This window comes from Monodon monoceros, unplaced genomic scaffold, assembly GCF_005190385.1.
Source record: "Monodon monoceros isolate NGI ecotype Baffin Bay Population unplaced genomic scaffold, NGI_Narwhal_1 Super_Scaffold_8, whole genome shotgun sequence".
NCBI lineage: Eukaryota > Metazoa > Chordata > Mammalia > Artiodactyla > Monodontidae > Monodon > Monodon monoceros.
The window spans coordinates 10,580,244-10,594,038 of NW_021703785.1; the positions used below are offsets into that span (position 1 = coordinate 10,580,244).

Genomic DNA, 13,795 nt, shown 5'->3' on the forward strand with positions numbered 1-13,795 from the left:
ACAAAAATATAAACAGATAAGTTTATTAAAATATATATATATATGAAAAGATATAAAATAAAGATATTCTAACAACCCCATAAAATTTTTATAAGGTTTTCCCTAAGGTCTTTTATACCTTCGCCTACATTAATGTATTCCATCTCCATTTACCTGATCATTACCCTCCAGTTTGTTCAGCTGGAACCAACATACACTAATTACATAGACGTCACGAAGTCCTATTTGTCCTCAGTACCTCCCCAGACAGCAGGGAAATCATATCAAGGGTAGGCATGCTAAGTGATGATTCCCCCCACCTTACTGTCAATCATCCCAAAGTGCTCAGAGGAAACCCCACTCAAGTTCATTACTGAATCCTAAGGGTAAGACTACAATACTCACCAGGAATCATACTTCAAACAGCAGGCTGCCTGGCCAAGATGTGAGTCACAATGACTACTTCCCTGATTTTAGGTTTTGGTGTTAATGCAATAAATACCAAGTAGTTCTCATTTCAATACAATGTTACTATACACAGACAAAGCAACAAAATATTGATAAGTTCAATTTAGGAGTCCAGGTAGGAAATATAGTCAAAGGTTGAAGTACAGAATCATTTAATCTCATTTAAAAAGAAAAAAATCAAAACCCTAAACTTCAGAGGTTTAAAACAAATATAACAATATTTTGCTACTTCTTATGGAAAGGCTTACTAGTCCTTTTACTTGAAAACACACATACATACATAAAGTAAGTTATCATAAAAGTAAATAAAGTTATCTAACAAGCATTTTGAGAAGTACAAACACAACAATCTCTAAATTCTCATAATTATTTGTTCCCACTATTCACCAAACTAATGAAGACCTACCTACCCATTTAAAAAGTCCCAGTCACCAAAACCATCAAACATTTCTCATTCCTTATCATTTCTTAACTTCTCTGGGACTACCTAAAATCACAGTACATTAGTGGCATAAAACCCTACAATCCACCTTTCCTGCCTTCTAAGTCAATATAGTATTAATAAGGTCCTCTTAAATAAAATCTCCCACATCAGCCCTCTACCTAAAATCTGATCAATTTATTTCATAAATGTGTCTCATCTTGCTCCAAAATTTTATGTAATGGTCCTAATAATTTTCACTTTATAAGGTATTACAATTTTTTTTTTTTGGCCCTGTGTGGCACGCACGATCTTAGTTCCGTGACCAGGGATCGAACCCATGCTCCATGCAGTAAAAGCGTGGAGTCTTAACCACTGGGTCACCAGGGAAGTCCCCAATATTTTTTTAACATCTGTTAGTACAGTTCCCTCTTCAATTTTCCTCAAAATTGTCTAGGCCATTCTTGCATATTTACTCCTTTGTCAATCCCCCCCCACCACTGTTACATTATTACATTTATTAGGATTTAATACAAAAACGTAGATCTAGAAATAACTAGCATTTACAATATTGTTTCCTTATATAAAAATAAGAAGTTCTCATATAAGTCGTACGAATTCATTTTAAATTCATATCATAAAGTGTTTTATCTTTGCCACTACTTCCAGGAAGTTAAATTTTTTTAAGTTGTATTTTCTACCTTGTTGATATTTAGGAAAGCTACAGATTTCTTTGTATTTATTTTTTAACTACCACAGAGACTTTTCTTACTGTTTCTAAAGAGTTGTTCAGTTGCCGGTATAACTAGAAACTCGATACAATTTTATTATTTCTGCCTTTCCTGTCCACCATTTTATAACTCTTGCCTAACTGCATTGCCAAGCACTTCTAGGATGCTATTAAATACTAGTGGTGACAGTAAATGTATGGGTCTTCATCCTGACTTCCATGAGAATGCTTCCTATGAGGTATGACCTCTTCATTCTGGGAGGGCAGTATTTATTTAATCCTGTTTTACTAAGGATTTTACAAGAAGCCAGTGAATTTCTTTTACACGACATCTAGGCTTCCATCAAGATGATCATATAGTTTTCCTCCACTAACTTATTAGTATATTTAATTAAATTAATAGTGTCTAACATTGAACCATACTGAAATGTCATGAATACACTCTGCATGACTGCAGCATATTACTTAAATAAATTTTATTCTATTTTCTATTACTTAGGATTCTTCTATCGATATATAATTACAGTCATTGTAATTTTATTTTTTGCTTACTATCTTTGCCCAGATTTTGATTTCTGAATTACTATGCTGGTTTCATAAAAAGAAATGGAAATCTATTTTTCTTTCTCTAAGTCTGGAGCAATTTAAATAGTGTCAAAATTTCTTAAAAAAATTTCTTGCTTCCTGAAAATTTCAAAGAATCCTTGCAAGAATCTCTAGGCCTGGACACTCAAGAGTCCTTTAGTCGATTATTTCCTACCTTATTCAGGTGCTTTCATGCACAGAGTTGCAGGCCTACACACAATTATTTGTCACCAGTTTTGTAAACTGAGCAAAACAGAATAACTACCTAACATTTTTTTAAAGGCTTTTAAAACCAGGTTAAACCCCACTTTCAATAATGAATAGAACAACCAGAAGATCAGCCAGGAAACAGATGACTTAAATATCCCTATGAACCAACCAGTCCTAAAAGACATCTATAGAACACTCCACCCAGCAGCAGCAGAATACACATTCTTAAGTTCACGTGGAACATTCTCCAGGACAGATCATATGCTAGTCCATAAAACAAACATCAAAAAATTTTAAAGGATAGAAACAGTAGAAAACACATTCTCTGACCAAAAAAGAAGGAAATTAGAAATCAGTAATAGAAATAAACTTGGGAAACTCATAAATATGTGGAATTAAACAACAAACTCCTAAATAACAAGTGGGTCAAAGAAATCAAAAGGGCAACCAGAAATTACTTTCAGAAATGAAAATGAAGATACAATATGTCAAAACATGGGATGCAGCTAAAACAATAGAGAAAAATGAACGGTTAAACACCTATATTAAAAAGACCTCAAAACAATCTAGTTTTTCTACTTTAAGAAACTATTTTTTAAAAGAGCAAACTAAACCCAGAGCGAGCAGAATGAAGGAAACAAAAACTAGTGTAAACAGAAATGACACAGAGAATTTAAAAAGAGAGAAATCAATGATACCAAAAGTCGGTTCTTTGAAAAGGTCAATGAAACTGAAAACCGTTAGCTAAAATGACAAAGAAAACATGAAAAAACTCAAATAACTAAAACCAGGAATGAAAGAGATATTACTGCCAGCCTTATAGAAATAAAAATGATAAAAAAAATACTATAAACAATCACATAATAAACAATAACTTAAGATGAAATGGACAAATTCCTAGAAAGACATACTATAGACACTAACTCAGGAAGAAATAGAAAATCTCAATAAATCTACAAGAGACTGAATTAGTAATCAAAAACTACCCACAGAGAAAAGTTCAGACCCAGATGGCTTCACTGGTGAATTCCACCAAACATTTCAGGAATAATTAATACCAATTCTTCACAAACTCTTCCAAAACAACAGAGGATGAGAGAACACTTCCCATCTTATACTATGAGGCCAGTATCACTCTGATACCAAAAACAAAAACATCAAACGAAAAGAAATCTATAGACCAATATCTCTTATAAACATGGATGAAAAATTCTCTACAAAACACCAGCAAACTGAATCCAGCAATATACACAAAGGACTATACATCATGACCAAGTGTGATTTATCCTAGGAATGCAAGGCTAGTTTAACATCCAAAAATTAATTAATGTAATATACCATATCAATGGAATAAAGGATAAAAACCACATTATCATCTCAGTAGACACAGCAAAAGCATTTGTAAAAATCCAACGCTCAATCATGACAAAAACTCTCAACAAACTAGGAATAGCAGGGCACTTCCTCAACCTAATAATGGGAATTTATGAAAATCTCAGAGCCTAAATCAAACTTAGGTGTGGAATACTGAATGTTTTCCCCCGAAGATGAGGAACAAAACAGGATGTCTGCTCTCACCACTCCTTTTCAGTATCATTCTGGAAATTAAAGCAAGGGAAATCAGGCAAGACTATGAAATAAAAAGCATCCAGTTAGAAAAGAAAGAAGTAAACCTATCTCTCTTTACCCATGACATGATCTTCTAGAGAGAATCCCAAGGAATCTATTATATTTTTTAAAACTATTAGAACTAATAAACAAGTTCAGCAAGGTTGCAGGACACAAAATCACTATTAAAAAATCAATTGGGGTTTCCCTGGTGGCGCAGTGGCTGAGGGTCTGCCTGCCGATGTAGAGGACGCGGGTTCGCGCCCCGGCCTGGGAGGATCCCGCATGCCGTGGAGCGGCTGGGCCCATGGGCCATGGCTGCTGAGCCTGCGCGTCCGGAGCCTGTGCTCCGCCACGGGAGAGGCCACAGCAGTGAGAGGCCCATGTACCGCAAAAAAAAAAAAAAAAAAAAAAAAAAAAATCAATTGTATTCCTGTACACCTGCAATCAACAATAAAAACTGAAATTTAAAAATTGCAATTCTAGGGAATTCCCTGGCGGTCCAGTGGTTAGGACGCCACTCTTCCACTGCAGGGGGCACGGGTTCAATCCCTAGTTAGGGAACGAAGATCCTGCAAGCTGCATGGTGAGGCCAAAAAAAAAAAAATGAGGATGAAATTGCAATTCTAATAGCCTCAGAAATAATATTAAAATACTTAGGAACAAATACAGCAAAGTAAGTACAAAACTTACACTCTGAAAACTACAAAACATTGTTGAAAGAAATTAAAGCAACGTAGATAAGTGGAACATCATCAAATGGAATATCCATGCTCATGTATAGGAGGACTTAAAAATGTTGAGATAAAGATATTTCTCAAACTGATCTACAGATAAAACACAATGCCTATCACAATCCCAGCAGGATACAGTTTTCCACTCGGACCATTTTCCCCTCATAAACCATTCTCCACAAATCTTTTCAAAGAATAATAAGGGCCTGGAGAATGATACATAAAAGACAATTCATGACTTGATAAGAGGCTTAACCCCTATTTTGCTCTCTCTGGCCCTGACCATTTCCCACTGGAGTACTTTACATTGCTTGTTGACTCTGGCCTCATCCTCTGGATGCAGTTGCACTAATCTCATCAATACGTATGAACTGTTTTCCTGGGTAAAGCCTGACTCTGAGACTGCTCTGGGTCAGTCTTCTCAAAGAAAGCAAGAGAACTTCCTCAACAGAGAATAGGATATCATCCTATTTTAAGACAATCCAACAATAAGCGAACTAGACTGATAACTGCAAACCCTCCCTAGAAGCACCTAAAAATCCCAGATTAAATATAACAAACTTCTTTAAATGAACAGTTTGGCTTACAAGAACCACAAGCAATCCCTAGGGATCAAAAACGAAGAAGAGAAAAAAAAAAGAGAACAAAAAAAAAAAAACGAAGAAGAAGCTAAAAGCCAGACAGTATACACTAGAGTCGATACCACTAATCTTGGAGAGTATAAGTGGGGATCTGAATAACCTAGAGAACTGAGTTTTAACTCTCAGAGAAAGGAACCAATTGTGAGCTGAAGATTTGAAGGAAAACTCCTACATAAGGCCATGTTGCTCAAAGGTTACATCCTCAGGACTTCCCTGGTGCTCCAGTGGCTAAGACTCCACGCTCCAGTGCAGGGGGCCCGGGTTCGACCCCTGGTTGGGGAGCTAGATCCCACATGGCACAACAAAGACTACACCCTCAGTGAAGGGGGGTGGGGTTTCAATAATCTACTAAGTAGGGAGAAGACATACTTATTATCAGCTGTGCTTCAAAGTAAAGGAAAAAGTCTCCTCAGGAAATTAGAAACCATGGGCCTATTTAACAGAGGGAGGGAGGGAGGGTGTGTGTGTGTCTGTGTGTGTCTGTATGTGTGTGTGTGTCTGTGTGTGTGTGTGTGTGTGTGTGTGTGTGTGTAGTTTCATCTGGTTTTGCCCCATCCTCATAATTCAGCAACCTTCGCGCCAAGAAATTAATATAAAAATTAGTCAGTGATACCCCGGACAACCCAAACCATGTGGAGTTCAACAATAAAGATACCAAATATGAGGTCACAAGACAAAATCTACACATGTGAGGAAACAATCCATTGTGAGGAAGAGTCAGAAATATAGATACATAAGATCTTGAAGTAAAATAACAAAACGATAGAACCTTTAAAATAAGTATGCTATAAAAAAAAAAGTATGCTATAAATAAGACAGGAAAGGACTCAAATACTTAAGAAAAAAGACAATACAAAAATCAGGCAGGGAATTTCCTGGCAGTCCAGGGGTTAGTACTCCGCACTTTCACTGCCAAGGGCACGGGCTCAATCCCTGGTCAGGGAACTAAGATCCCGCAAGCCACATGGCGCAGCCAAAAATAAAAATAAACTGTGCTTTAAAAAAAAAAAACCAGGCAGATTCAAAAAGGAGCAGTAGACCCAACAGATTCCTCAAAAGACAGCAAAGATGACAAAAGCAACCAAAGTAATCACAGTGTCAGGCAATTTTCACTGGTGAATGCAAAAATGTTAGTAACATGAGAGGTTGTTGTGGGACAAAACCTGCACGTGGATTCACCCCCCCAAAATTAATTTTAAAAGGGGGGGAATGCACCATTTTAATGGAAGGGACCCATGGAAGAAAACTGCATAATGGTCTTTAAAAGCCAACTTTTTCCCATTCAACATTCACTGTTTGCAAGTTACTTGGCTTTCCTTCTTTGTGTGACTTACCACTTAATAGTTGTAATAACTGTTAGTCTTCTTCCCCTGATTAACTGCTTAAAAATTAGTTGTTTTTAACATAAAATTAATAGTTTTCACAATCAACTGTTCCAGTATTTTCCTACTATAATAGTATTTACATTTCAATTTATGAAATTAACACATGAAGCATGTAAGATTTTTTTACTCCAAGTAACACTGAAAATGCTCACCTCTTGAAAATCAATATTGAAACATTTATAATACATCTGAATAGCATGCCTTGTTCATAATACCGATATTATACAGTTCATTAGATATGATGGTAACCTTTGTGATCACATGTTAAAGAAGCAAAATGTGCTGTTAGAGGAATTCACCTTTTTATCTTTCTTGAGGCTGAAGCAGAAACCAAATAGCAAATCTGGCCCTATTTCTAAGGCTTAAATCAAACTTTGAACATTCTAACCATCATTATTATCCTGCTTTTACTTATAGTAGCTTTCTAGAAACCGACTTACAGGAGGTCATATGAAGAGGAAGTTTTGACTGAGCATGCACTGCTTGCTTCCCATCGTGGGGCCTGAAATCTTATTTTAAACTATGTCATAATCTCTGGTTAAAAAAAAAAAAAAAAGTGGCTAAAAATCTTTAAAATATAAAAACTACCACCTCTGCTTCAGGAAGGATAAATGACAAAGACTTAAAACTCAAACCAACTCTTTTGAAACCAGTTTTGCCAAAGTCTGGAAAGCGACTGTCCACAAAGCTAGAAATGTAACAGTGAGAAAAGTTAGTCATGCTCTTTGGAGCAACAGCTTACAGAAGTAGATTATTCTGTAATACCACACTGAAGTATAAACAAATAGGAAAAAGCTTAAATATAAATAATTTTGGCTATATGCCGACAGTCACCTCTATGAGAACACAGCATAGAGAATTAACTATATACTGTGATATGAAAAAAAAATTAGAAGTGAAAGTTTGTTGTTAGGCTTGAAATAAAAACAGTGATTGTCCACAATTCAAACATTTTTCTCTCAATTTACCCATGAATGAAAACACAGCCTGAGCTAATACACTGAAAAATAAACACAAGATGAGAAGAGTGAATTTTAAATCTACTACTGGCTTGACAGTAACACAAACTTTTTTCTGAAGTAGCTTTACTATTGGTAAATGCCTTAGTTTACCAATCAAGAATGACATTAAAGCAACAGTTTTCTCATTATTTCATGAATATTTTGTGAGGAATATAAACTACTGAAACTATCACAGTTAAAACAGATTATTAGTAAAGAAGCCAGAAACTAATACTCAAAACAAATCAAACAGTACATACGCAAAACAAGTTTTTTTAACTGCTTAATTACTTTTAAAGTAAAGGATAAATATTTTAAATGTACCAGCCAAATAAACTAGCCAAATAAATAAATACTTAACCTTTATTCTGGGGAAATTAGAGTAGCTTGCAATCATTTCCATTTTGCTTTTTAAAAAAGGAAGAGAGTCACAATAAGACAACAGGAACAACATACTTCTAGATAAAATTTTTAAATCACAAAGACTGAAAATTCTTTGCATTAAATTACTATACGATAAAAGCTGACATTACCAATAGGTCCTGTTATCAGAAGTTGTGTGAAAGGATGAAAAACAGTAACTTATATCAAAGTACAACTACTTACATTTCATGTCATACAGTTCCAATAATTCATACACTTTTCCCATGGGATTTTTTTCTACTCATTCATAGTTTATTACTGCTAAAAATGCCTGTTTTGATAAAAATCCCCAATAAAATTATATATCAGTCACTGCTTTACGCTATACCTTCTTTTGTTCATGTCCAATTAGCATTAGCCTATCTTTGATTTATCAAACTTTCAGCTGCACATGGTAAAGCATTTAGGAAGGTTAAACAATTACAGCATCCCGAGTGACAGTGGAGTTATCCTGTGCGGAAATGTGCTCCCATAAGGCAGCACTGTATAAACATTTCATTAGGGCTTCCCTGGTGGCACAGTGGTTAAGAATCCACCTGCCGATGCAGGGGACCGGGTTCGAGCCCTGGTTAGGAAAGATCCCACATGCCACGGAGCAACTAAGCCCGTGCACCACAACTACTCAGCCTGCGCTCTAGAGCCCACGAGCCACAACTAATGAAGCCTGCACACTTAGAGCCCATGCTCCACAACAAGAGAAGCCACCGCAATGAGAAGCCCGCGCACCACAACAGAGTAGCCCCCGCTCGCTGCAACTAAAGAAAGCCCGCACTCAGTAACAAAGACACAAATCAGCCAAAAATAAATAAAAGAAAATAAATTTTTTTTAAAAAACACATTTCATTAATCTTTGAATCTAACTTTCTCATGCTTTGCTTAAATGTACTTGGTGACCAGAATCAGTTTACCAAATTTTTATTCTATTCTAGGCTTTTAAAGCCTCGAAAATAAAAGAGTTAAGATACATATTGAAGACATTATGATGCTCCCATTTTGCTTAATACAAGAGTGAGTAATTAAACAGGTATTTTTTTTAATTGTGTACCTTTTCAAGCCAACAAAAAAAACCTACATCTTTCACTTTTTTTCTATTTGATCCAAAATAAGGTCCCGATTCAAACAAAGCAAATATACTTACAGAACTAGCATCAACATCACTGTGGATGGCAACCGTCTTAATGCCCATCTTCTTGCAAGTTTTAATAACCTATATTAAAGTACATTAATGTTACCTATTAATAGTAATTCATATTTAAAGGGATTTAATAATAATAAAATTCACAGAGTAAAATGGAAAATAAGATTAAAATTCCACTCACCCTACATGCAATTTCTCCTCTATTAGCAACAAGAATTTTATCAAAAGTCTAAAAAGAGAAAAAACACATAAGAAATTGTTACTCTTGCTTTGGGACCAGAAAACACCAAGCTTTTCCACAATTACCATTGGGCATGATCCTAATAAACATTACTTCCTACAGTAGTATTAAATACTATACATATGTTCATTTACAACCAGGCTGCTACTAAACTCATCTGGTAGTATCTGGCGTTATAATTATCCTCTTAAAGCATCAATTGACTAGGTTAGATAATTCATAAGGGGACTAAATTCTCTTGCCAAAAGATAATCTTCAAATGATATTTCAGAATACTAAGAAACTTTAGAAGAAATTGCTTGAGAATTTACTTGATTATTTTCTAAATTCAGGGAAATTCTAAGTGTTATGTTTATCAAAGGGAAGTCTGATATAATTTATATGCTATCTCTTTGGGATTGGGCCACAGCATTAAATGATACTTTTGATAAATGAGAACAGATACTATTTATGCTTATTTCCAAAGATTCCCAGACAAAGCAGGTTATGCTATTTGAGTACAATGTTAAGTTTGAATAACCACCAAATTTTTAAACAGCTGAGGCCATATAATAGAAAAAGAAGTTCCATTCTGTGTGGGGCTAGAGACCTAATTTCTAAGCCCAGCTTTGCCATTAATGATCTGTTTGACTCTAAGCAAATCAATCTCTGTAAACTAAAATCTCTTGACTTCCACATATATAAATTGATAACATTCTAATGGGAAACTATTTAACAAGGTTCTCTCCCTACTCTAAAAGTGTACAGGCTAATCCTTTTAAAGAAATGCACACAAACAATTATAAGTAATTTGGATGCAACACATTTTAATACACAACGACTGCTAGGTTAGTGAATTGTTGCACGTTAAATGGAACTATTTTTTTAAGCTTTAGTTATATTTCTAAAAGAAAAGTTATATATAATCTTAATAGTACTCATATATTGGGCTTCCCTGGTGGCGCAGTGGTTGAGAGTCCGCCTGCCGATGCAGGGGACACGGGTTCGTGCCCCGGTCCAGGAAGATCCCACATGCCGCAGAGCGGCTGGGCCCCGTGAGCCATGACCGCTGAGCCTGCGCGTCCAGAGCCTGTGCTCCACAGCGGGAGGGGCCGCAACGGTGAGAGGCCCGCGTACCGCAAAAAAAAAACAAAAGTACTCATATAACTTAAAGCTATATTTTAACCCAACAGGTAATCACAGAATCTCAGAACTGGAATAGGCCTTTAAAGTCTTGATTTAACCTTTATATCACACATGGCTTATTCCACCAAACTGAGACAAGCCTCGACCTTAAAACTGGTAAATTCCTAATTTGATAGAATCCTAAGTCATTCAGAGCCCTGAGCAGATGGGCCCTTAAAATATCCTAATCTCACCTCAGGGGTGAGGCTATAAAATCATCTGCCTTTCTATTCTCATCTGCTCATGGTAAATTCCTGTTAAACAATAAGCATATTCTAAGAAAACAGATGTTCATACTTCCTTGAGCTGCATTTTAAAATGTGAATTTTTATTAAGTATTAAACAGACTACATCTGATAAAAGCAGCACAAACACTGGAAGTTACACATTAAGCAACTGTTGCAGCAAATATAACAAATTATTGACATCATAATATTACACGGAGTACAAATTCCACCCTAATCCCTATCCAAGAAGCAGAATAATGGTTAAGAGCCAGTCTGGAGCCAAACTGTCCAGGTTGGAATCCTAACACTACCACATGTTCTTCTGTGGACAAGTCATCCTCCTGAACCCTCATTTCCTGGTATGTAAAATGAGAGTAAGAATAGCACCTGCCACAAGAGGTTGTGGGAATATTAACACCCTTAAAGTGTTTAGAGTAGTGCCTAGCACATAATATATACTCAGTAGGCGTTAGCTAGAGCATTGTTATTCACTCGTTTGGGCCACAAACCAGATTACAAACTCAGGACTGTGATTCCAACAGGGATAAATCTGTACCAAAATGATCACTGCACCTCACACATTTCTATTCATCTCTGTTCAGGGCTTGTGATAGTTAGTTTTATGTGCAACCTGATCGGTCCACACGGTGTTCAGATTAAACGTTTTTTCTGCGGTGTCTGTGGGCGTGTTTCTAGATGAGACTAATGAATCAGTGGACTCAGTAAAGCAGAGAGCCCTCCCCAGTGTGGGTGGGCATCATCCAGTCTACTGAGGGCCTGACAGACTAAAAAGTGGAGGAAGGGAGGATTAGTCCTGCCTGCCGGATTGAGCTGGAACACTGGTCTTCTCCTAGCCTTGGACTGGGACTTACACCATCAGCCCCCCTGGTTCCCAGACCTCTGAACCTGGACTAGAATTTCAGTACCAGCTTTCCTGGGTCTCCAGCTCGCCACAGCAGATTGTGGTGGGACTTCTCAGCCTCCATAATTATGTGAGCCAGTAAAAAAAATCTCCTTATGTCTCCTACTGGTTTTGTTTCTCTGAAGAACCCTGACTAATATAGGACTATTAATGGATTACCAATTAGTACACAAGCTCAATAAAGCTAGTATCAATTAATCTTCCATACCTAAGATTTTCTTTTAACTAAATAACAGATGAATGTGGTTCAGAATTTAGAAGGTACACAAGGGGACACACTGTAGGGACACCTAGGCCCTTGCCCCAAAGGCAACTACTACTAGTTTCCTGAATATTCTTCCAGGTAGGCTATGCATATAAAAGAATATATATACAAATAATTTTTTTAATTAGCCTTTTTTTTTTTTTTTTTTTGGCTGTGCCATGCTCCATGCAGGATCTTAGTTCCCAGAACCAGGGATCAAACCCGCGCCTCCTGCAGTGGAAGCGTGGAGTCTTAACCACTGGAACACCAGGGAAGTCCCCATACAATTTTTTTTTTTTTTTTTTTTTAACGGTACGCGGGCCTCTCACTGTTGTGGCCTCTCCCGTTGCGGAGCACAGGCTCCGGATGCGCAGGCTCAGCGGCCATGGCTCACGGGCCCAGCCGCTCCGCGGCATGTGGGATCTTCCTGGACCGGGGTACGAACCCGCGTCCCCTGCATTGGCAGGCAGACTCTAAACCACTGCGCCACCAGGGAAGCCCCATACAAGTAAATTTAAACCAACTTTTGGGGGGGGAGAGCCGCACCATGTGGCTTGTGAGATCTTAGTTCCCAGACCAGGGATTGAACCTGGGCCACTGGCAATAAGAGCACAGAGTTTTAACCACTGGACCGCCAGGGAATTCCCTAAACCAATCTCTCCCTCTACATCAACAATTACAGGTGAACAGCAAGTGCATTCGATCAAGTGCATTCGATAACTACAATATGGCACAATCACAACAAAATGTGTTAAGCGCTACAACACGGCTGTGTTAAGTGCAGCGAAGGGAGACAGTGAACAGCATGTGTTAAGGCAGTGACGTTGAAAGCAGACGGTAGCACTGAAAAACTACAAGTAATTTTTAAGAGAGCTCAAGCACAAAACAAGTATGCGGGCACTGTGGCAAATAAAGCTGGGTTAAAAAGGCTGGATTAAGAAAGGACCTTCGTTCATTTCATCTCATTCATGTCATTTAAAGACCTGGGACTTTATCCTGTATCTGGAGAGCCGTATACAAGACACTCCGAAGATACTCTAAGGGGAAAATCAAGAACAACAACTTCAAGCCAGGAACCTGAATCCTTGAAGCCAGGGGGCTTTCAGGTACCATGAGAGATAAAGAACTTTTGCAGAAACTGTTTTTTTAATTTTTTATTTTTACACAATTTTTAAAGGTTACTTTCCATTTACAGTTGTTACAAAATATTGGCTATATTCCGTGTTGTACAATACATCCTTGAGCCTGTTGGGTACTGAGGTACCCAATGGTCTGTACCTCCCACTGCTGCACCCCTATGTTGCCCCCAGCACAGGTACCACTACTTTGTTCTCTGTATCTGTGACTCTCCTTATTTTACGTTATATTCACTAGTTTGTTGTATCTTTTAGATTCCACATATAAGTGATATCATATAGTATTTGTCTTTCTGTCTGACATTTCACTCAGCAAAATGCCCTCCAAGTCCATCCATGTTGCTGCAAATGGTCAATTTTCATTCCTTTTTATGGCTGAGTAGTATTCCATTGTGTACATATACCACATCTTCTTTATCCATTCATCTGGTGATGGACACTTAGGTTGTTTCCATGTCTTGACAACTGTAAATAATGCTGCTATGAACACTGGGGTGTGTAGCAACTGTTTTATACCTTTGCTATTGCTGTCATGGGG

General features: G+C 37.3%; 1 protein-coding gene across 5 annotated transcripts in view; it reads right to left on the reverse strand.

Moving 5' to 3' along the window:
- Window positions 1-13,795, reverse strand: part of PCCA (propionyl-CoA carboxylase subunit alpha) — a 353,831-nt gene that overhangs the window by 329,154 nt on the left and 10,882 nt on the right. For all 5 annotated transcript variants that reach the window (XR_003791702.1, XR_003791703.1, XR_003791701.1 and 2 more), the window contains exons 3-4: window positions 9,505-9,552; window positions 9,324-9,392 (exon numbers count right to left, since the gene is read on the reverse strand). Coding sequence is in view for 2 of the 5 variants with exons in the window: in XM_029210010.1 (XP_029065843.1) it covers window positions 9,324-9,392; window positions 9,505-9,552 (117 nt within the window). In the remaining 3 variants the exon portion in view is untranslated. The remainder of the gene's footprint in view (window positions 1-9,323; window positions 9,393-9,504; window positions 9,553-13,795) is intronic.